The following is a 26,483-nucleotide window of genomic DNA, read 5'->3' on the forward strand; positions in this document are numbered from 1 at the left end:
CCACAAAGGAGGCAACTAAACATTCAAACAGTGCAAATGCAATTTGGTTGACAAGTATAATAACTAAAACTCATTAAATCTCATTTCCATTAACTTTTACATGATTTTAGGATCAAGCAGATCTATTCTGAAATCGTTACTTCACCCTTTCAAAGGATTCCAGCTATTGAAATAACTCAATAACATCCTTGCAAAAATGAATTTGACATCCAAGTCTTCAGTAATTCACACAAGTGTTAAAAGAGCATTTGTTCTTATTTGGGGGAATTGAATTTCCTATCTGGATGAGAGTTCCTACTTCAAAATATTTTTTTAGCTGGTAAATATTTAAAACATGATGCTGTTGTTTCTAAATAAGATGCTCTCTCCTCAAAGTAAATGAAAAATATCCCCTAAACTGCAAACTTCCCCAAGTAGAGATACCCAGCCAGAATATTATACTGAGGAAAAAAGATTTTAATCAAATGTCCAATTACTCTTTTATAGGATATAACTCTAAGCTAACACTGCTTACACTTGAAGTCACCTGAAGATTTTCATATTGGAAAATTGTACTTGAAATGTGTTCTTGACTGACTTGCTTTTATTTATTTAGAGATGCCTAGAACTAAAGCTGACAATTGCATGATCTTCATTCAAAAATAAACACTTGCTATTGTAAGATTATCTAAGCATTTTAAAATAAGTTAATTTTTTTGCCAAAATGTATTGTCAAACTGTCCACTAGACCACACTATTGAAATAGTTAACCGAACATTGGATGATAATAATCATATATTCTCACTTGGGTGGTTCCAGATTTCAGTAGTCTATGGATCAGTTTTTAACTCAACAGAAATTCTCCCCCTTTATTTATTGCTGTAGATTGGTATTGACTTTCAAATGCCTCATGACAGTTGTGAGTAATTATGTTCCTTAAATAAAGATTTTTCAAACTGGAACTTAAAGGAGCCAGAAGCTCAGGGCTTCCATGTGTTCTACAAATTCTTTCAGCAGCTTTTCATTAGCGGGTCCTGGTTTTCGTAACACAGAGAAAGGCTTATCGTTTCAACATGCTGACTTTGTTTTTAAATACCTAGTATTGTATTAATTTTTATTGCTATTCCATAATTTAAAATATAGCCATGAATGTGAAGAAATAATTTTGAAAAAAGAATATATTGTTTTAAATATGTATCTCTAAAGTTGGAATACATATATTTCCATTCTATCTTTTTCATGTCCTCTAAATAATATTTAATCATTTGTAGGTACTCAATAGGCATTTACTCCTAAGAAATATACTATAGGTTAGTCCTTTGTTTCCATCTGAAAGGAGAAAGTGTAAATCAATATAAAAAAGGGTAATCAGAAAATTGAAGTTTTCTTATGCTTTCTTAAGGAAAATGCAACTGGGGAGATCCAAAATAAAGCCTGTTTTATTCAAAGATATTTAAACTTTAAAAATCTTCCATCTGAGTCTACTGAGTTCAAATCAATTTTGTAACTATTGCACCACATTAACTACACCTATTTTTTTTAACTTAAAAAGTTTAAGAACATGTTCTCCAGTGTAGAGAGATTCAGTTCAGTACAGCAAGCATTTGTTCTCATATGAACTAGGCATGATAGGTAATGGTGAAATAAAGTCACGGTAGAAAATGTTCTGTCTTCTAAGAACTTCCACATGTGGAACCACAAGACCACACATCTCAGGAGGGTATCAATACTGGCTAGAGGCAGGCCTAAGAAAATCAGAAGCATTCCAGAGATCAGAGTAATCAAGATGAAGCAGTATTGTTGAGCCCCTCTGCGTTCTAGACACCAAGCTGTCTAGACACCCTCTGCGTTCTAGACACCAACATGGAGAAGACATAGATTTTTGTCACCAGGAGGAACACAGGAAGGAGTTTGATAACAGATGTGTACACAAGAAACCATGGAAACCCTGGGGAAAGTGTGTCTCATGACTGAAGGTATGAGTGTTGGAGAGTTTGGGAATCCAACAGATGGGAGAGCAGATCTATACCCCTCATTCTCCAGATGACAAATCTGAACTAATATGAATAAACCCAACATTCTTGAAATGGGCATTTAGAAAGACATGTAGAATGGAACTAATTCCTTTTAGACCTGACTTTCATTAGGCCCAAAACTTAAATTTCAATAAGTACCAGCTGATTTTATTTTATCTTAGGAAGTCAATGCTTATTTTTATGGGCAAATTGATATAGGTATATACTGGTATATTTTAGGTTTTTGGATTATTTTCTGCATTTCAGTAATGCCAGTATGAAAATATCAAATATCTTGAGGGTTGATCAACTTCCCAAACAAAAATGATAGTTAAGTCCATGTTGAAGAGGTAGAGGAAGAATATTTTGAGATAAACCTTCAAATATACTGAAAATGTTTAAAAAATTGTTTCTGGTAAGTTCTAAATTAGTTGTTTCCAAACTTATGCATCTAAATCAATTGGGAAGCTTTTAAAAATACAGATTTTTAAGCACACCCCAGACTTCTTGTATCTGAATCTTCATAGGTAGAACTGGGAATTTATATGTTTTACAAACTCTTTAAATGAGTCTGGTGCACAGCCAGGTGTGGAAGCTCCAATCTAAATAATGCTACCTGTTAGTGGAAAATATGTGTCAAGAAGAGATTGTTTTATAAGATCTATTTCTTAGTAAAGATGTAGTGAATGACAAAAGATGATTTAGCTATAAAGTAATATATGGACTATGTAAATTAAAATAAAGATTTGGCTGAACTGGAACTTTGGATATAACAGTTGCTATTAAAGATATAATTAATATCTGATTATGGGTTAACACACAGAATATATAAAGAACTTATACAACTCAACAAAAAAAAAATAATCTGATTCCAACCACTATGGAAAAAAATATAGAGGTTCCTCAAAAAAATTAAAACAGAACTGCCATATGATTCAGCAATTCCACTTCTGGTTATTTACCTGAAGAAAACTAAAACACTAATATGAAAAGATATAGGCAGCCCTGTGTTTATCACAGCATTATTTACAATAGCCAAGATATGAAAGCAAACAAAGTGTCCACAGATAGGTGAATGGATAAAGATGTGATATGTGTGTCTATACACATACGGAATATTACTCAGTCATTAAAAAAAGAATAAAATCCTGCCATTTGTAACATGATGAATGGGCCTAGAGGGTATCACACTGAGTGAAATAACTCAGGCAGAGAAGGACAAATGCTGTATGATTTCACTTATATGTGGAATCTAAAAAAACAAAATAAACAAAACAGAATCAGATTCATAGATACTGGTGTTGCCAGAATGCAGGGGGTGGGGGGATGGGCAAAATAGGTGAGGAGCACTAAGAGACACAAACTTCCAGTTATAAAATAAATAAGTCACAGAGATGTAATATACAGAATAGGTGATATAGTCAATAATATTTAATAACTTTGTGTGGTACAGATGGTAACTAGATTATCATGGTGATTATCTCATGTATATAAATGTTGAATCATTATGTTGTACACCTGAATTAATGCAATATTATATGTCAATTATACTTCAATTTTTTTAAAAGTTAAAAAATATATAATTAGATGCAGATGAAATTGAAGAAATATTAGAAAAAGAATTGATATAGAAGAAAGTTCAAGTTGTAAAAGATAGGAGTTAGGAGAGAAAATGCCATTTCAATAGTGGATGTTCATACTACCTATTTCTATTATCCAAATGAAAAAATGAAATCATACTTTACATACCAATTTGCATCATTTTTACTAAAAAATATAGTATAATAATATTTCTATTTTATTCATGTTATTACCCCATTCTCCTTAATGTTGGAATACTATTTCATTATACTGAAGTACTGTACGTCAAGTAATTCTAATAGTCAACAGAAAAACATCAAAAGCATAAAAGCAAGTAAATCATCCATTATGGCCGATAACTTCATGAAAATGATTCAGCCTCCTTTAAGAATTTCTAATAAATATGAAAACAATAAAGTATCATTTCTCATCAAGCAGATTGGTCAAATATCAAAATTACTTATAATACTCAGTTTGGGCCAGGGTTTGGGAAATTGGGTGGGAATACTCAAATGATATTGGCTGAAATGTAATGAAATAATTCCCCCTTTTTTTTTAAAAGGGAATTGTGGAGTTGTAAGTATTAAAAATTTCAGTTCAGGGAATTCATCGTATTTGCACACATGTATAAAGATTTCCACAGATATTCACTGTATCAGTGAAATCGAGCTATACATAGATGTACAACTGCTGGTGGGACAAAGAAAGCTGGTCTGCAATCAGGAAAAAAACAAATTCGGCTTTAAATTCAAATCCTCTGCTCATCTTGACCTCATGTAAATAGACACCATAATCTCAAGCCAGACCTCAAGTACCACACTCTTTACCCAATTTACAGTTACAACTAATAAAATAGCACAAGTTCATATTGTAAACACAGCATAGTACTTACTTATGTATCATCTGCTTAAATTTTTCTTACGGCTTTTTGTTTCCTGGTGCGCGGAGGGGATTAAGAGCGCTGCTTAAAGGAGCTCCAGAGACGGGAGCGAGCCGCGGCTAACAGCACGAACCCCAGAGACGGGCATGAGACGCTAAGGCCACTGCTGCCGCCACCAAGAAGCCTGTGTGCGAGCACAGGTCACTATCCACACCTCCCTTCCGCGGAGCCTGTGCAGCCCGCCACTGTCAGGGTCTCAAGATACAGGGACAACTTCCCCGGGAGAACGCACGGCGTGCCTCAGGCTGGTGCAATGTCACGACGGCCTCTGCCATGCAGATTCGCCCCGCATCGTGCCCCTCCCTCCCCCAGGCTTCAGTGAGCCAGAGACCCCGAAACAGCGGCTCCTTTAACCCCGTCCTGTCTGAGCGAAGAACAGACGCCCTCCGGCGACCTACACGCAGAGGCGGGGCCAAATCCAAAGCTAAACCCCGGCAGCTGTGAGAACAAAGAAGAGAAAGGGAAATCTCTCCCAGCAGCCTCAGAATCAGCAGATTAAAGCTCCACAATCAACTTGACGTACCTGCATCTGTGGAATACCTGAATAGACAACCAATCATCCCAAATTGAGAAGGTGGACTTTGAGAGCAAGATTTATTATCTTTTCCTCTTTTTGTCAGTGTCTATGTGTATGCTTCTGTGTGAGATTTTGTCTGTATAGCTTTGCTTTCACCATTTCTCTTAGGGTTCTAGCTGTCCGTTTTGGGTTTTTTTTTTTGGTTTTTTTTACTTAAAAAAATTCTTTTTCTTAATAATTATTTTTTATTCTAATAACTTTATTTTATTTTATCTTACTTTATTTTCTTTTATCATCTTTCTTTCTTCCTTTCTACTTTTTCTCCCTTTTATTTTGAGCCATGTGGATGAAAGGCTCTTGGTGCGGCAGCCAGAAGTCAGTACTGTGCCTCTGAGGTGGGAGAGCCAACTTCAGGACACTGGTCCACAAGAGACCTCCCAGCTCCACATAACATCAAACGGCAAAAATCTCCCAGAGATCTCCATCTCAACACCAACACCCAGCTTCACTCAATGACCAGCAAGCTACAGTGCTGGACACCCTATGCCAAACAACTAGCAAGACAGGAACACAACCCCACCCATTAGCAGAGAGGCTGCCTAAAATCATAATAGGTCCACAGACACCCCAAAACACACCACCAGACGTAGACCTGCCCACCAGAAAGACAAGATCCAGCCTCATCCACCAGAACTAAGGCACTAGTCCCCTCCACCAGGAAGCCTACACAACTCACTGAACCAACTTTAGCCACTGGGGACAGACACCAAAAACAACAGGAACTATGAACCTGCAGCCTGAAAAAAGGAGACCCCAAACACAGTAAGATAAGCAAAATGAGAGGACAGGAAAACACACAACAGATGAAGGAGCAAGATAAAAACCCACCAGACTTAACAAATGAAGAGGAAATAGGCAGTCTACCTGAAAAAGAATTCAGAATAATGATAGTAAAGATGATCCAAAATCTTGGAAATAGAATACAGAAAATGCAAGAAACATTTAACAAGGACTTAGAAGAACTAAAGATGAAATAAGCAATGATGAACAACACAATAAATGAAATAAAAAATACTCTAGAAGGGATCAATAGCAGAATAACTGAGGCAGAAGAACAGATCAGTGACACAGAAGATAAAATAGTGGAAATAACTACTGCAAAGCAGAATAAAGAAAAAAGAATGAAAAGAACTGAGGACAGTCTCAGAGACCTCTGGGACAACATTAAATACACCAACATTCGAATTATAGGGGTTCCAGAAGCAGAAGAGAAAAAGAAAGGGACTAAGAAAATATTCAAAGAGATTATAGTTGAAAACTTCGCTAATATGGGGAAGGAAATATTTAATCAAGTCCAGGAAGCACAGAGAGTCCCATGCACGATAAATCCAAGGAGAAACACGCCAAGACACATATTAATCGAATTGTCAAAAAATTAAATACAAAGAAAACATATTAAAAGCAGCAAGGGAAAAACAACAAATAACGCACAAGAGAATCCCCATAAGGTTAATAGCTGATCTTTCAGCAGAAACTCTGCAAGCCAGAAGGGAGTGGCAGGACATATTTAAAGTGATGTAGGAGAAAAACCTACAACCAAGATTACTCTACCCAGCAAGGATCTCATTCAGATTTGATGGAGAAATTAAAACCTTTACAGACAAGCAAAAGCTGAGAGAGTTCAGCACCACCAAACCAGCTTTACAACAAATGCTAAAGGATCTTCTCTAGGCAAGAAACACAAGAGAAGGATAAGACGTACAATAACAAACCCAAAACAATTAAGAAAATGGGAATAGGAACATACATATCAATAATTACCTTAAATGTGAATGGATTAAATGCTCCCACCAAAAGACACAGACTGGCTGAATGGATACGAAAACAAGAGCCATAGGTATGCTGTCTACAAGGGACCCACTTCAGACCTAGAGACACATACAGAATGAAAGTGAGGGGATGGAAAAAGATATTCCATGCAAATGGAAACCAAAAGAAAGCTGGAGTAGCAATTCTCATATCAGACAAAATAGACTTTAAAATAAAGACTATTAGAAGAATCAAAGAAGGACACTACATACTGATCAAGGGATCGATCCAAGAAGAAGATATAACAATTGTAAATATTTATGCACCCAACACAGGAGCACGTCAATACATAAGGCAAATACTAACAGCCATAAAAGGGGAAAGTGACAATAACCCATTCATAGTAGGGGAATTTAACACCCCACTTTCACCAATGGACAGATCATCCAAAATGAAAATAAATAAGGAAACAAGCTTTAAATGATACATTAAACAAGATGGGCTTAACTGATATTTATAGGACATTCCATCCAAAAACAACAGAATACACATTTTTCTCAAGTGCTCATGGAACATTCTCCAGGATAGATCATATCTTGGGTCACAAATCAAGCCTTGGTAAATTTAAGAAAATTGAAATTGTACCTAGTATCTTTTCCGACCACAACGCTATGAGACTAGATATCAATTACAGGAAAAGATCTGTAAAGAATACAAACACATGGAGGCCAAACAATACACTACTTAATAACGAAGTGATCACTGAAAAAATCAAAGAGGAAATAAAAAAATATCTAGAAACAAATGACAATGGAGACAAGATGACCCAAAAACTACGGGATGCAGCAAAAGCAGTTCTAAGAGGGAACTTTATAGCAATACAATCCTACCTTAAGAAACAGGAAACATCTCGAATAAACAACCTAACTTTGCACCTAAAGCAATTAGAGAAAGAAGAACAAAAAAACCCCCAAAGTTAGCAGAAGGAAAGAATCCATAAAACTCAGATCAGAAATAAATGAAAAAGAACTGAAGGAAACGACAGCAAAGATCAATAAAACTAAAAGCTGGTTCTTTGACAAGATAAACAAAATGGATAAACCATTAGCCAGACTCATCAAGAAAAAGAGGGAGAAGACTCAAATCAATAGAATTAGAAATGAAAAAGGAGAAGTAACAACTGACACTGCAGAAATACAAAAGATCATGAGAGATTACTACAAGCAACTCTATGCCAATAAAATGGACAACCTGGAAGAAATGGACAAATTCTTAGAAATGCACAACCTGCCAAGATTGAATCAGGAAGAAATAGAAAATATAAACAGACCAATTACAAGCACTGCAATTGAAACTGTGATTAAAATTTTCCAACAAACAAAAGCCCAGGACTAGATGGCTTCACAGGAGAATTTTATAAAACATTTAGAGAAGAGCTAACACCTATCCTTCTCAAACTCTTCAAAAATATAGCAGAGGGAGGAACACTCCCAAATTCATTCTACGAGGCCACCATCACCCTGATTCCAAAACCAGACAAGGATGTCACAAAGAAAGAAAACTACAGGCCAGTATCACTGATGAACATAGATGCAAAAATCCTCAACAAAATACTAGCAAACAGATTCCAACAGCACATTAAAAGGATCATACACCATGATCAAGTGGGGTTTATTCCACGAATGCAAGCATTCTTCAATATATGCAAATCAATCAGTGTGATACACCATATTAACAAATTGAAGGAGAAAAACTATATGGTTATCTCAATAGATGCAGAAGAAGCTTTCAACAAAATTCAACACCCATTTATGATAAAAACCCTCCAGAAAGTAGGCATAGAGAGAACTTTCCTCAACATAATAAAGAGCATATATGACAAACACACAGCGAACATCATCCTCAATGGTGAAAAACTGAAAGCATTTCCACTAAGATCAGGAAGAAGATAAGGTTGCCTACTCTCACCACTCTTATTCAACATAGTTTTGGAAGTTTTAGCCACAGCAAGCAGAGAAGAAAAGGAAATAAAAGGAATCCAAATCGGAAAAGAAGAAATGAAGCTGTCACTGTTTGCAGATGACATGCTACTATATACAGAGAATCCTAAAGATGCTACCAGAACACTACTAGAGCTAATCAATGAATTTGGTAAAGTAGCAGGATACAAAATTAATGCACAGAAATCTCTGGCATTCCTATAAACTAATGATAAAAATCTGAAAGTGAAATCAAGAAAACATTCCCATTTACCACTGCAACAAAAAGAATAAAATATCTAGGAATAAACCTACCTAAGGAGACAAAAGACCTGTATGCAGAAAATTATAAGACACTGATGAAAGAAATTAAAGATGATACCAACAGATGGAGAGATATACCATGATCCTGGATTGGAAGAATCAACATTGTGAAAATGACTGTAGTATCCAAAGCAATCTACAGATTCAATGTAATCCCTATCAAACTACCGCTGGCATATTTCACAGAACTAGAACAAAAATTTCACAATTGTATGGAATCACAAAAGACCCCGAATAGCCAAAGCAATCTTGAGAACGAAAAATGGAGCTGGAGGAAACAGGATCCCTGACTTCAGACTATACTACAAACCTACAGTAATCAAGACAGTATGGTACTGGCACAGAAACAGAAATATAGATCAATGGAACAGGATAGAAAGCCCAGAGGTTAACCCACACATATATGGTCACCGTATCTTTGATAAACGAGGCAGGAATGTACAGTGGAGAAAGGACAGCCTCTTCAGTAAGTGGTGCTGGGAAAACTGGACAGGTACATGTAAAAGTATGAGATTAGAACACTCCCTAACACCATACAGAAAAATAAGCTCAAAATGGATTAAAGACCTAAAAGTAAGGCCAGAGACTATCAAACTCTTAGAAGAAAACATAGGCAGAACACTCTATGACATAAATCACAGCAATATCCTTTTTGACCCACCTCCTACACAAGTGGAAATAAAAACAAAAATAAACAAATGGGACCTAATGAAACTTCAAAGCTTCTGCACTGCAAAGGAAACCATAAACAAGACCAAAAGACAACCCTCAGAATGGGAGAAAATATTTGCAAATGAAGCAAATGAGAAAGGATTAATCTCCAAAATTTACCAGCAGCTCATGCAGCTCAATAACAAAAAAACAACCCAATGCAAAAATGGGCAGAAGATCTAAATAGACATTTCTCCAAGGAAGATATACAGACTGCCAACAAACACATGAAAGAATGCTCAACATCATTAATCATTAGAGAAATGCAAATCAAAACTACAATGAGATATCATCTCACACCAGTCAGAATGGCCATCATCAAAATATCTAGAAACAGTAAATGCTGGAGAGGGTGTGGAGAAAAGGGAACACTCTTGCAATGCTGGTTTGAATGTGAATTGGTACAGCCACTATGGAGAACAGTATGGAGGTTTCTTAAAAAACTACAAATAGAACCACGATTTGACCCAGCAATCCCATTACTGGGCATATACCGTAAGAAAACCATAATTCAAAAAGAGTCATGTACCAAAATGTTCATTGCAGCTCTATTTACAATAGCCAGGAGATGGAAACAACCTAAGTGTCCATCATTGCATGAATGGATAAAGAAGATGTGGCATATATATACAATGGAATATTACTCAGCCATAAAAAGAAACTAAATTGAGTTATTTGTAGTGAGGTGGATGGACCTAGAGTCTGTCATACAGAGTGAAGTAAGTCAGAAAGAGATATCAAATACCGTATGCTAACACATATTTATGGAATCTAAGGAAAAAAGGATGTCCTGAAGAACCTAGGAGTGAGGATGCAGACTTACTAGAGAATGGACCTGGGGATATGGGGAGGGGGAAGGGTAAGCTGTGATAAAGTGAGAGAGTGGCATGGACATATATACACTACGAAACGTAAAATGGATAGCTGGTGGGAAGCGGCCGCATAGCAGGGAGATCATCTCGGTGCTTTGTGACCGCCTGGGGGGATGGGATAGGGAGGGTGGGAGGGAGGGAGACGCAAGAAGGAAGAGATATGGGAACATATGTATATGTATAGCTGATTCACTTTGTTATAAAGCAGAAACTAACACACCATTGTAAAGCAATTATACTCCAATAAAGATGTAAAAAAAATTTTTTTTAATTGTTTTCCTTATGGTTCCCCATTATATACTGCTCTGCAAGTTCCTTATCCTAGTTTACAGAGTAGTACATAATCTGCCCCTCCCTTTTTTTTTTTATGTTAGCCTCCTCTCTCACACTCTCCACGTCACCCTCTCTGTTCCAGCCACATTGGCCTTCTTTGCTTCCTCCAAGCCACAAACTTTGTTCCTTCCTAAGAGCCGTTGCTCTAACCACACTCTCTGATGTCAATGCCATGTCCCCAGTTTTTGCCTGGCTTCGCCTTGTTGGGTCGCAAGTAACCATCACCTTTACTGCATGATTCCCCCAACCAGCCAAACAGCGTAGATATGCTGGCACTCATTATCGCATTGCCTAGTTTAAATATTTGCAATGTACACATCACTACCTGATGTTTATGTTGCTTGGTTATTTTTTAGAAATTTACTTATTTTTTAAACATATTTATTGGAGTATAATCGCTTTACAGTGTTGTGTTAGTTGCTGCTGTATAACAAAGTGAATCAGCTATATGTATACATATATCCCCATATCTCCTCCCTCTTGTATCTCCCTCCCACCCTCCCTATCCCGCCCCTTCAGGTGGACACAAAGCACCGAGCCGATCTCCCTGTGCTATGTGGCTGCTTCCCACCAGCTGTTTATTTTACATTTGGTAGTGTATATATGTCCACGCCACTCTCTCACTTCATCCCAGCTTACCCTTCCCCCTCCCTGTGTCCTCAAGTCCATTCTCTACGTCGCATTTTTATTCCTGTCCTGCCCCTAGGTTGTTTAGAACCTTCTTTTCTTTTCTTTTTTTTTATTCCACATATATGTGTTAGCATTACAGTATTTATTTTTCTCTTTCTGACTTACTTCACTCTGTATGACAGTCTCTAGGTCCATCCACCTCACTACAAGTAACTCAATTTCGTTTCTTTTTATGGCTGAGTGATATTCCATTGTATATATGTGCCACATCTTCTTTATCCATTCATCTGTTGATGGGCACTTAGGTTGCCTCCATGTCCTGGATATTGTAAATAGAGCTTCAATGAACATTGTGGTACATGACTCTTTTTGAATTATGGTTAAGAAATTTAATTATTATTATTATCTACCTGTCAGTGATTCCCCCACAAAAAAAATAATGCAAATTCTGTGAAAGCAAAGACCTATCATGGTCACTAGTATAAGCCCATTTCTTACTTAGCAGGTAATAAATAGTTGTTTGTTGAATAAAGGAATGACTACATAAAAGAATAAATATTCTAGCCCATCCCTCCTGACAACACGACCTAAGAAGTCAGCACACCTTATCTTCTACTCACCATATCCATGTTGGTCTTTACTTCACCATTCCCACTACCCTCCACTATGGCTTTTACAACTTCAAGTTCAAGTTGATCTTGGGAGTCCTACCAGTCTACTCCAGGTCTCTTGTGTCCTTCTTTTCTCCAAAGAGTCCATGATATAGAAAAATAATTCAATTCAGCTCCAATGATAAAGACTCCAAACACCATGTTCTCACTCTAAATATCTCTGAAAAGAGGTAGCTTGAAATCCAGAGAGGAAATGGTAGGTTTTGCTCTGGAATACTCCCCTCTGTCTGAGGCCTTACTTTAGATCACTGTAAAAAGAGAGGACTCGGTTATTGGGGACCCCACACATTGCATCCTGCAGGAGAAGAAACTGAAGAGCCACCTATTCCATCATCAAAATAATCCAAGAGCTTAATCTAAATTAATCGAAATCCAGGAGCTTCTGTGTTGGCGAACATGTGGTACGCTCAGAGAGGGCGTGGATGTTCCATGCCCTTTTCCACATCGTGCCCTATTCATCTCTTCCATCCGGCTGTTTTCGAGTTATATCCTTTCACAACAAACCAGCAATCTAAAAAATCTTCCGAGCCCTGGCCTGGCTTAGAACATCACCAGTTCTACTGATGTCCTACATTCCTCCCAGATCACATACCAGCCTCCCACTGCTTCTCAAGAGGCTGAGCAACCACCCAGGAGGATTTAGGGTTCAGTAACAATGATGCCATTATAGAATAAGATGAAGTATAGTTTCAACTGAATAAAGTGAATCTCTTTTAAATGAAATTTCAGGCTGTTTCTTCCCTTTATCATAGTTCATGGCAATAGCTAAGAAAGAGAGTCACAGGGTACTATGGGAGCACATGATCAAGAGACCTTACTTAATCTGGGGAAGTTGAGAAGGTTGTCCCCAGGAAGTGACACTGAAGGCAAGATTTGAGACCTGAATACACATTAGCCAGGAGTCTCACATGAGAACCTTGTCTTAACATTTTAAAATCTGCAAAACTGGTTGGGCCTTCAAGATGGCGGAGGAGTAAGATGTGGAGATCACCTTCCTCCCCATTAATATATCAAAAATACATCTACATGTGGAACAACTCCTACAGAACACCTACTGAACGCTGGCAGAAGACCTCAGACTTCCCAAAAGGCAAGAAAATCCCCACATACCTGGGTAGGGCAAAAGAGAAAAAACAGAGACAAAAGCATAGGGACGGGACCTGCACCTCTAGGAGGGAGCTGTGAAGGAGGAAAAGTTTCCACACACTAGGAAGCCCCTTCACTGGTGGAGACGGGGGGAGGGGGACGGCGGGGGGGAGAGGGATGGTGGGAGGGGGAAGCTTTGGAGCCGCAGAGGAGAGCGCAGCAACAGGGGTGCGGAGGGCAAAGCAGAGAGATTCCTGCACAAAGGATTGGTGCCGACCAGCACTCACCAGCCTGAGAGGCTTGTCTGCTCATCCGCTGGGATGGGTGGGGGCTGGGAGCTGAGGCTCGGGCTTCAGTCGGATCCCAGGGAGAGGACTGGGGTTGGCTGCGTGAACACAGCCTGAAGGGGGCTAGTGTGCCACAGCCAGCCAAGAGAGACTCCAGGAAAAAGTCTCGACCTGCTGGAGAGGCAAGAGACCTTTGTTTCAGGGTGCACGAGGAAAGGGGATTCCTCCCCACTGTGCCCACAGAAAGCAGAGCACTGCCTAAGTGAGCTCCAGAGATGGGCATGAGCTCTGCCTATCAGCGCAGACCCCAGAGACGGGCATGAAATGCTAAGGCTGCTTCCACTGCCACCAAGAATCCTGTGTGCAAGCGCGGGTCATTATCCACACCCCCCTGGGAGCCTGTGCAGCCCGCCACTGCCAGGGTCCCAAGCTCCAGGGACAACTTCCCCGGGAGAACACACGGCACACCTCAGGCTGTTGCAATGTCATGCCAGCCTCTGTAGCCTCAGGCTCGCCCCATATTCCAATTATGACTACCTTACCCCTCCCTTCCCCCAGCCTGAGAGAGCAAGAACACCCTAATAAGTTGCTGCTTTAACCCCCTCCTGTCTGGGCAGGGAACAGATGTCTGAGGGTGACCTACACGCAGAGGCAGGGACAAAACCAAAGCTGAACCCCAGGAGCGGTGTGAACAAAGAAGAGAAAGAGAAATTTCACTGTGCAGCCTCAGGAGCAGTGGATTAAAACCCCACAATCAACTTGATAAACGCTGCATCTGAAGAATACCTGAATAGACACTGACTGTTCCCAAAACTGAGGCGGTGGACTTTGGGAGCAACTGTAGACTTGGGGTTTGCCTTCTGCGTCTAATTTTTTTCTACTTTTACTTTTATGTTTATCTTATGTTTATCTTTTCTACTTTTATGTTTATCTTAATATAGTATTTAGTGCTGATGATATTATCATCAGTGGCTTTGTTTATTGGTTTGGTTGTTCTCTTCCTTTTATATATATATATCTTTTTTTTATTCTTCTCTTTTTGTGAGTGTGTATGTGTATGCTTCTTTGTGTGATTTTCTCTGTATAGGTTTGCTTTTACCATTTGTCCGATGGTTCTGGCTGTTCGTTTTTGTTTTTTTATTTTTTTCTCTCATCCTTTTCTTCTGAGCCATGTGGCTGGCAGGGTCACGGTGTTCCTGCCAGGTGTTGGGCCTAAGCCTTCAAGGTGGGAAGGCCAAGACCAGGACATTAGACCACCAGAAACCTACCGGCCACACGTAATATCAATTGGTGAGAGCTCTCCCAGAGATCTTCATCTCAACACTAAGACCCAGCTCCACCCAACGGCCAGCAAGCTCCAGTGCTAGACACCCTATGCCAAACAACAAGCAAGGCAGGAACACAACCCCACCCATTAGCAGAGAGGCTGCCTAAAATCATACGAAGTTCACAGACACTCCAAAACACACCACTGGATGTGGTCCTGCCCTCCAAAAGGACAAGATCAGCCCCAACCACCAGAACAGAGGCACCAGTTCCCTCCACCAGGAAGCCTACACAACCCACTGAACCAACCTCACCCACTGAGGGCAAACACCAAAAATAACAGGAACTACAAACCTGCAGCCTGTGAAAAGGAGATTCCAAACACAGTAAGTTAAACAAAATGAGAAGACACAGAAATATGCAGCAGAAAAAGGAGCAAGGTAAAAACACACCACACCAAACAAATGAAGCGGAAATGGGCAGTCTACCTGAAAAACAATTCAGAGTAAACACAGCAGGGGTGATCCAAAATCTCAGAAATAGAATGGAGAAAATACAAGAAACATTTAACAAGGAGTTAGAAGAACTAAAGAGCAAGCGAACAGTGATGAACAACACAATAAATGAAATTAAAAATACTCTAGATGGAATCAATAGCAGAATAACTGAGGCAGAGGAACGGATAAGGGAACTGGAAGATAAAATAGTGGAAATAACTACTGCAGAGCAGAATAAAGGAAAAAGAATGAAAAGAATTGAGAACAGTCTCAGAGACCTCTGGGACAGCATTAAACGCACCAACATTCAAATTAAAGGGGTCCCAGAAGAAGAAGAGAAAAAGAAAGGGTCTGAGAAAATATTTGAAAAGATTATCATTGAAAACTTACTAACAAGGGAAAGGAAATAGTCAATCAAGTCCAGGAAGCACAGAGAGTCCCATACAGGATAACCACAAGGAGAAAAACGCCAAGATGCATATTAATCAAACTATCAAAAATTAAATTCAAAGAAAAAATATTAAAAGCAGCAAGGGAAAAGCAACAAATAACATACAAGGGAAACTCCATAAGGTTAACAGCTGATCTTACAGCAGAAACTCTGCAAGTCAGAAGGGAGTGGCAAGACATATTTAAAGTGAGGAAAGGGGACTTCCCTTGTGGCACAGTGGTTAGGAATCCGCCTGCCAATGCAGGGGACAAAAGTTCGATCCCTGGTCCAGGAAGATCCCACATGCCATGGAGCAACTAAGCCTGTGTGCCACAGCTACTGAGCCTGCACTCTAGAGCCTGCAAGCCACAACTACTGAGCCTGCATGCCACAACTACTGAAGGGTGCGCATCTAGAGCCCATGCTCCGCAACAAGAGAAGCCACGCAATGAGAAGCCCACGCACCACAATGAAGAGTAGCCCTGGCTCACTGCAACTAGAGAAAAGCCCACTTGCAGCTACGAAGACCCAACACAGCCAAAAATTAAATTAAATAAATAAATAAATTTATAAATAAATAAATAAATGAAGTGATGAAAGGGAAAAACCTACAACCAGGATTACTCTACCCAGCAAGGGTCTCATTGAGATTTGATGGAGAAATTAAAACCTTTACAGACAAGCAAAAGCTGAGAGAGTTCAGCACCACCAAACCAGCTTCACAACCAATGCTAAAGGAACTTCTCTAGGCAGGAAACAAAAGAGAAAAAGACCTACAATAACAAACCCAAAACAATTAAGAAAATGGTCATAGGAACATACATATCGATAATTACCTTAAATGTAAATGGAACGCTCCAACCAAAAGACATAGACTGGCTGAATGGATACAAAAACAACACCCATATATATGCTGTCTACAAGAGACCCACTTCAGACCTAGGGACACATACAGACTGAAAGTGAGGGGATGGAAAAAGATATTCCATGCAAATGGAAATCAAAAGAAAGCTGCTGTAGCAATTCTCATATCAGACAAAATAGACTTTAAAACAAAGACTATTACAAGAGACAAAGAAGGACACTACATAATGATCAACGGGTCAATCCAAGAATAAGATATAACAATTGTAAATATTTATGCATCCAACATAGGAGCACCACAATACATAATGCAAATGCTAACAGCCATAAAATGGGAAATCGACATTAACACGATCATAGTAGGAGACTTTCAAACCCCATTTAAACCAATGGACAGAACATCCAAAATGAAAATAAATAAGGACACATAAGCTTTAAATGACACAGTAAACAAGATAGACCTCATTTATATTTGTAAGACATTCCATCTAAAAAGAACAGAATACACTTTCTTCTCAAGTGCTCATGGAACATTCTCCAAGATAAATCATATGCTGGGTCACAAATAAAGCCTTAGTAAATTTAAGAAAATTGAAATCATATCAGTATCTCTTCTGACTACAACGTTATGAGACTAGATATCAATTACAGGAAAAAAAACTGTAAAAAATACAAACACATGGAGGCTAAACAGTATGCTATAAAATAACGAAGAGACCACTGAAGAGATCAAAGAGGAAACCAAAACATACCTAAAAACAAATGACAATGAAAACATGATGACCCAAAACCTATGAATGCAGCAAAAGCAGTTCTAAGATGAAAGTTTATAGCAATACAGTCCTACCTCAAGAAACAAGAAAATCTCGAATAAACGACCTAACTTTACACCTAAAGCAATTAGAGAAAGAACAAAATAACCCAAAGTTAGCAGAAGGAAAGAAATCATAAAGATCAGATCGGAAATAAATGAAAAAAAATGAAGGAAACAATAGCAAAGGCCAAGAAATTTAAAATCTGCTTCTTTGAGAAGAGAAACAAAATTGATAAATCATTAGCCAGACTCCCCAAGAAAAAGAGGGAGAAGACTCAAATCAACAGAATTAGAAATGAAAAAGGAGAAGTAACAACTGACACTGCAGAAATACAAAGGATGATGAAAGATTACTACATGGAACTATATGCCAATAAAATGGACAACCTAGAAGAAATGGACAAATTCTTAGAAAAGTACAAACTTCCAAGACTGAACCAGGAAGAAATAGAAAATATAAACAGACCAATGACAAGCACTGAAATTGAAGCTGTGTTTTAAAATCTTCCAACAAACAAAAGCCCAACTACATATGTCTTCACATGATAGTGCCACCAAACATTTAGAGAAGAGCTAACACCTATCCTTCTCAAATTCTTCCAAAATATAGCAGAGGGAAGAACACTCCCAAACTCATTCTACAAGGCCACCATCACCCTGATTCCAAAACCAGAGAAAGATGTCACAATGAAAGAAAACTACAGGCCAATATCACTGATGAACACAGATGCAAAAATCCTCAATAAAATACTAGCAAACAGAATCCAACAGCATATTAAAAGGATCATACACCAGGATCAAGTGGGGTTTAACGCAGGAATGCAAGGATTCTTTAATACACACAAATCAAATAATGTGATAGACCATATTAACAAATTGAAGGATAAAAAACCATATGATAATCTCAATAGATGCAGAAAAAGCTTTTAACAAAATTCAATACACATTTATGATAAACACTCTCCAGAAAGTGGGCGTAGAGGGAAACTACCTCAACATAATAAAGGCCATATATGAGAAACCCACAGCCAACATCATTCTCAATGGTGAAAAACTGAAACTATTTCCTCTAAGATCAGGAACAAGACAAGGTTGCTCACTCCCACCACTATTATTCAACATGGTTTTGGAATTTTAGCCACAGCAATCAGAGAAGAAAAAGAAATTAAAGGAATCCAAGTTGGAAAAGAAGTGAAATTGTCACTGTTTGCAGATGACATGATAGTACACATGGAGAATCTTAAAGATGCTACAAGAAAACTACTAGAGCTAATCAATGAATCTGGCAAAGTAGCAGGATACAAAATTAAGGCACAGAAATCTCTTGCATTCCTTAACACTAATGATGAAGAATCTGAAAGAGAAGTTAAGGAAACATTCCCATTTACCATTACAACAAAAAGAATAAAATACCTAGGAATAAATGTACCTAAGGAGACAAAAGACCTGTATGCAGAAAACTATAAGACACTGATGAAAAAATTAAAGATGATACAAACAGATGGAGAGATATACCATGTTCTTGGATTGTATGAAACAACATTGTGAAAATGACTATACTACCCAAAGCAATCTACAGATTCAATGCAATCCCTATCAAACTACCACTGACATTTTTCACAGAACTAGAACAAAAAATTTTACAATTTATTTGGAAACACAAAAGACCCCAAACAGCCAGAGCAATCTTGCGAAAGAAAAACGGAGCTAGAGGAATGAGGCTCCCCAACTTCTGACTATACTACAAAGCTACAGTAGTCAAGACAGTATGGTACTGGCAGAAAAACAGAAATATAGATCAATGGAACCGGATAGAAAGCCCAGAGATAAACCCATGCACATACGGCCACCTTATCTTTGAGGAGGCAAGAATTTACAATGGAGTAAAGACAGCCTCTTCAATAAATGGTGGTGGGAAAACTGGACAGCTATATGTAAAAGAATGAAATTAGAACAGTCTCTAACACCATACACAAAAATAAACTCAAAAGGGATTAAACACCTAAATGTAAGGCCAGACACTGTAAACCTCTTAGAGGAAAATATAGGCAGAACACTCTATGACATAAATCACAGCAAGATCCTTGTTGACCCACCTCCTAGAGAAATGGAAATAAAAACAAAAATAAACAAATGGGATCTAATGAAACGTAAAAGCTTTTGCACAGCAAAGGAAACCATAAACAAGACAAAAAGGCAACCTTCAGAATAGGAGAAAATATTTGCAAATGAAACAACAGACAAATGCTTAATCTCCAAAATATACAAATAGCTCATAGAGCTTAATATCAAAAAAAGCAAACAATCCAGTTAAAAAATGGGCAGAAGTCCTAAATAGACATTTCACCAAGGAAGACATACAGATGGCCAAGAGGCACATGAAAAGATGCTCAACATCACTAATCATTAGAGATATGCAAATTAAAACTACAATGTGGTATCACATCACACCGGTCAGAATGGCCATCATCAAAAAACCTACAAACAATAAATGCTGGAGAGGGTGTGGAGAAAAGGGAGCCCTCTTGCACTGTTGGTGGGAATGTAAATTGATGCAGCCACTATGGAGAAGAGTATGGAGTTTCCTTAAAAAACTAAAAATAGAACTACCATACGACCCAGCAATCTCACTACTGTGCATATACCCTGAGAAAACCATAATTCAAAAGGAGACACTATTTACAATAGCCATGACATGTAAGCGACCTAACTGTACATCAACAGATGAATGGATAAGGAAGACATAGCACATATATACAATGGAATATTGCTCGGCCATAGAAAGAAACGAAATTGAGTTATTTGTAGTGAGGTGGATGGACCTAGAGTCTGGCATACAAAGTGAAGTAAGTCAGAGCAAAACAAATACCATACACTAACACATATATATATATATACATGAAATCTAAATAATAAAAGAAAAAGGTTCTGATTAACCTAGGGGCAGGACAGGAATAAAGACATAGAGAATGGAATTGAGGACACCGGGAGTGGGAAGGGTAAGCTGCTACGAAATGAGAGAGTAGCACTGACATATATACACTACCAGATGTAAAATAGATAGCTAGTGGGAAGCAGCCGCATAGCACAGGGAGATCAGCTCGGTGCTTTGTGTCCACCTAGAGGGGTGGGATAGGGAGGGTGGGAGGGAGACGCAAGAGAGAGGGGATATGGTGATATATGTATACGTATAGCTGATTCACTTTGTTATACAGCAGAAACTAACACACGATTGTAAAGCAATTATACTCCAATGAAGATGTGAAAATAAATAAATAAAATGCAATCTGCAAATTAATTAATTAATTAATCCAAATCCAGAGGCAAAGACTATCTTCCATATTGATCAAGCTGCTCTGAATTCTTGATGGATTTTCAGAACCAAGGATTAATTTAGTGGGAATTTCCATAGGAACAGAGTACCTGTGATGGGCCACCAAAATCAAGCCCTGGATGTGACAGCATTTGAAGAACACTTTCTAATCAGGAATAAGTTGAAGAGACAACTGTGAATCATGTTGCAATAAAGACCTAATTCCTTTTGCAATAAATACATAATTTATTGAGGTTTCATTGGTTTACCAACTATTGCACAGCATTAATATAGATGACCTTAGGGAACTCCCTGGTGGTCCAGTGTTTAGGACTCCGTGCTCTCACTGCGGAGGGCCCAAGTTTAATTCCCTGGTCGGGGAACTAAGATCCCACAAGCTTCGCGGTGCAGCCAAAAACAAAACAAAACACACATAGATGACCTTTGAGCAAAGTCTTTCAGGAAATAAACTAGACTGAACTTAAACGCAACTACTTTTCTTATTATATTTGGATATGATGATATTAATTTATAAGTGGCTATATCCATGTCAAGGAGAGTCTGTTTCACATTGTCCTGTGGTCATTTAGGATAGGATAGGATAAATGACATAAACTCTTGGATAGAAGCACAAATTTAATATTCAAAGATCAAATCAAGAATCCAGGAGTAATGACAGACTGAAAGACAAATTGTAAGATTAAAGTTATTAAATATTAATATCAATTCTTTCTCAAATTTTAATTTTACTATACTTTATAGTTTACAAAAGTAACATTTTTCATGTTTTTTTAATTTAAGTATTACTAAACTCTATGAGGCTTAAATGAAGCTTTTATTATGTACACTTTATAGATCAGCAAAAATCCGACTCTCATAAGGGTTGAACTGTGCAAGTTTAAGCTCCATATTTCAGTTTATTATATACTTCCTAGGTGTCTCCAGTATGCCAGTCAGCATGCTAGATGCTACAGAATCAAAGATGAGCACGACTGGATTCCTGATAAGATCTGATGAGGGAAATAGATGGTTAAACAGTTCAATTAAATATATAAGTGCTGGCGTGGAGGTTATCACAGTTAACTGATCACATATCTCTGTATAAAAGTTCTATGTCATTATGTAGGCATGTGAACTGTATTACGTACTATTTAGCCATGTGATTTGGTTGAAAGTCTGATATAATCCATATTCTGAAAAACAAACGGACTCATATGGAAGGGATATTCTTTCCAAAGAACGATCTCATATTAATAAGAGAGGATTAAAAACTATTTCTGAGAAGGATTCTTAGAATCAGAAAGTCAAGGTAGAGTCACCAGCCATCCTGTTTTCCCAGAACTGAGGGGTTTACCAGGACATTGGACTTTCATTGCTCAAATTCAGAAAATCCTGGACAAATTAGGGTAGTTGGTCAACTTAAGTCAAGGTTAAGAAATCATTAAACAAGTTTGTTATCCCAAGAACCAAATTCATTTAGGCTCAAGCCCATGGTTGAGATCCATTTATTTTTGGATTAGGTTGGCTTATAAAAACCAACAAGGAAGAGGAAGTCAAATAATTTATATTTGTAGAACATTTAAGTTTATAAAAATTGTCACAATCTTTATAAATTACCCATGTGCGTTTCATGACACTGATAAGAACAAGTATCCTTATCTCCATTTTACAGATAAAGAAACAGACTCAAAGAGATAAGAAATTTGGCCAAGGGCATAAAACTCTAAGGGTCAGGAAAAAACCTAGAAGCCAAGACTATGTAAGGATCCTAGATTACTTCAATGCCTGGCGGTAAAAAGTCCAATTATATAATAGCTTAGCTCACCCAATCAAAAATGTTATTCATGAGTATTAGTATATTAGGGTTGCACTTAAAGTGCAATCCATCAACAGGAGAACAAGGAGTGACATAAACTCAAAGTCAAGTGGAAGTTTATAAATACTAGGAACACTGAACTCCTGGGGCAATTTAACCAAAAGATTTGTGCATACGTAACTTCTCTGAAGTGCTCGTCTTTATAACTGTCTATCTTTATTGCTGTGTTGCAACGGTGATAAATATCAACCCCAGATGGTTCTTTGGAAATCACAAAGCACTACACAGATATAATATTTTACCATTGTTTTTTAATTTATGTACCTCAGGTCAGGATCTCAGCACCTGGTGCTTTATCGCTCTTAGGCTAAAGTAATAATTCTGGTTAGTTTTTCACCCTTGAATAGATGAGTCAGATATTGTTCCTGCTCTCAATGTTTCTGGGGCTAAAGCCACTTATTCCAGAGCTAGGGTGGCACTATGTGCAGTAATTTCTCTGCTTCAGTAGTCTTCTCACCTACTTATCTGATCTCTAAAGCTCCTTTTGGGCGGACCAAACACACACACACTTTTGTGGTATTTCCCATTATAAATTTTGACCATAAAAAACTTTCACATTATAAATTTTACCGTAAAAAAAGGTCAGATGAACCAATGAGTTTTTAAGAATGATAAAAATAAAATACCTCAAACTGAACCTTTCACACATGCAAATTCTGTTTAGTTTCCTGTTATAACTGAAGAGGTTTACAGTTAGAAAGGAAATTGCAACTGCTTATTCAAAAATGTCCTCTGTACTCACTTGCATTCGATTTAGGATCCATCCATATAATTAGTTGCTCAAGGCTTGAGAAAAATTATTAAAGACCATGTTTCTAAACAAGATAAACAATTCTAACTAATTTCTCTCCTTCTGCTAGGGAGTGATTTTTCCTCTTATAAATATATCATAAAAATATCTATGATCATAAAGATCTGTATACCTCATTCCAAAATGCCAAATAGCACATGTGTTTATTTTTCACATTGAAAAATCAATATGTTGTTTTGAAAGTTTCACAGAATTGCCCAGAGAGTTATGCAATTCAAGGTCGGGGGTATAATGACATAACCAATCAGTAGTTTGCAGTCATTAAGTAAGTATGGCAAAGATGCTGGCTGTTCATGAAAAAATTTATGTTCCACCTTCTAGAATATGGTAGGTGTTTCTCAGAGACATCTTCCCAGGCAGTGAGTATATTCCCCAGCACCCCCTTGCATAAAGGTACAGTCACATGACTAGTTCACAACAATAAAATATGAGCAAAATGATGTGTGTTACTTCAGAGCCTGGATTTTTAAAAGAAGTGGTTGTGCCCTCTTCACTCTGTCTCCCTCCACCTTTTGGAGGCTAGTGGATGGTGGAGCCGCAAGATGGAAGGATACTGAGTCTCTGAAACACTACGTGGAAGGCCACCACCAAGCAGTAACATCCTCAATAGACTGTTCCAGGAATGAGAAAGAAAATTCTATCATGTTAAGCCACTGGAATTTTAAGGTTCATTTTTTTTCAATATCCTAATTGAATACTCTAGGCAAATATATTCCCACCACTAGCATCCACTTGTTGTTCTGTCCAGGAAAATATGATGCTTGAAAAAGCCAGTTCTTAACTGGGTGTAGACATAATAGGCCTTATCTACCCCTGATGTTTAACCACACTGCCTGCTGCAAGGTGCCATTCACCTGAGCTATTTTCTCAGGCTGGAAAACCTCTTACCTATCTCTACCCTTCTGATTTTAGCTATTACTACTTGTCTTTCAGATTTCTGTTTGAATATTACTTCCAACGAGAGGAGTCTTTTCTGCTTCCCACCTAAGTCACATCCCTTCTTCATGGCCTCCACAGTACCATGCATCTGTTCTTAGCACTTATTACCAATGCAATTTTACATTGACTTTTTGGAATTATTTTATTGACGTCTGCTTTCCTTACTCGACTATAAACTTTTTAACTTCAGAAATAATGTCTTTTTGTTTTGCTCAGTATTGTGTCCACCATATCTAACACAGATCCCAAAACAGAGAAGTCCCCGAATAGACATTTGTTAACTGGATATAATGAATAATTAGCTCAGTGTGGTATTGTGACAGATGAAGACCAAAGAATGCAAAGAACTTGATAAAGGTATTTTTATGGAGTTCACACTTTTCTCTTTTCCTTCAGGTTAATTACTGGTCTTTTAGTATCTCAATGGAGAAAATAGTGAATTGCCCACAGATAAATTGGCATTAAGTAGAAGAGAAGTTGACTACTTACAGCAACAAATTTAAGATTTTATTCCTGACAAAAGACCATGTCTATAACCTTACTCATCGAAAGCTTCACTTTTTTTTGCCCTGCTAAGAATCATAAATCACAGTCAAAGAATCTGTGCACCTATTTTATGATATTTTGGGTGTCCAAAATACCATAGTAACAGTTACTGATTTTATAACCTGTAAAATTTCCCAGACTGTTGATCACTGTAACAAAATGTGGAAAATACAACTTCACTAAGACCCTATTTTGGTCCATTTGTGGAGTGGTTTTCCCTTAACTGCCCTCTCTGGGGAAGAGGTATGACTCTCCTAAGGGTGAAATTGAGAAAAGAACTTGAACATATACAATTCAGCCTTTTCCCCTCTCTGCACTGTGCACTCCCTGCTTCCAAGAAGTAGGCACACCAGGGTCACTGCCTATAGGGTCAGCATTCTGGAGATATTTTTGGCTCATCTTGCTTTTTCTCTCTACTTACCTTACGAAGCTTCATAGTTGTAAGGCTGGAATTCTGGGTAAACGCATGTTACTCCTTAGGGTGAGACACCTCTTACCTATTCACAAGTTTCCTATTTCATCTAGTTAGTCCTAAGTATCATTTAGATCTGAGCTCAATTATTAGTTCCTTACAGTAGCCTTCCTAACACCCTCCTAAGTGAATTCAAGATTTCCTCCTCCTCCCCGTAATAAGGAGACCTCAGGAGAGGCACCTGGAGTTGACCTCTGCCTAAGGCCTCAGATAAAGGGAGCTTGAATGCAGGTGCCCACCGAAACCAAGAATGCAAATATATGAAGGACGTGACTGGCCAGGGGGCCTGAGTCCTTGGCTGCAACTCCCTTCACAGACCATAATGCACTGGCTGTACACAGATCTGGCCTGGAGAGGACAGCTTTCTCTCATCAGGTCTGCCAGGCAAAGCCTTGGAAATTACCTGTGATCAGGTCTGAAAATTACTCACGGGCTTTTAGGCAGGAGCCAGATTTCTCAGTGTTTGCTTCCAAGGGGCTCCCTCACATAGCTGTGGGCAGGAAGTCCAGTTCCTTACCATGTGGATCTTGCCATGGACTGGCTGAGTGTCCTCATGACATGGCAGCAGCTGTCTTTCCTCAAAGTGAATGGTCTAAAAGAAAGAACAAGGAGGGAATAAGGGTGCCTTTTATTGACTGAGTGTCAAAAGTCAGTCATCATGTCTGCCATATTTTCCTTTTTAGAAGCAAGTCACTGAATCTATCTACACTCAAGGGGAGAGGAAGTAGATTCCACTTTTTGAAGGGAGAAATGTCGAAGAATCTGTGCACCTATTTTTAAACAACAATGCTTGAGTAGATCATCGTAAGGTTTAGATTTAAACAAGATAAGAGAAATTCTGCTCGTGGTCATACATTTAAGTCACACAGCTTAGCTGCTACTTTGACCTCCATTTTCTCAACTCCAGTTCCAAACTTAGGA

General features: G+C 38.2%; 1 protein-coding gene across 7 annotated transcripts in view; it reads right to left on the reverse strand.

The window, feature by feature from the left end:
* LOC307183458 (uncharacterized protein) overlaps positions 1–26,483 on the reverse strand; it is a 921,334-nt gene that overhangs the window by 525,125 nt on the left and 369,726 nt on the right. For all 7 annotated transcript variants that reach the window (XR_013827469.1, XR_013827470.1, XR_013827471.1 and 4 more), the window contains one exon: positions 26,080–26,154. Coding sequence is in view for 3 of the 7 variants with exons in the window: in XM_079915969.1 (XP_079772095.1) it covers positions 26,080–26,154 (75 nt within the window). In the remaining 4 variants the exon portion in view is untranslated. The remainder of the gene's footprint in view (positions 1–26,079; positions 26,155–26,483) is intronic.

This window comes from Stenella coeruleoalba, assembly GCF_951394435.1.
Source record: "Stenella coeruleoalba genome assembly, chromosome: 3".
Taxonomy (NCBI): domain Eukaryota; kingdom Metazoa; phylum Chordata; class Mammalia; order Artiodactyla; family Delphinidae; genus Stenella; species Stenella coeruleoalba.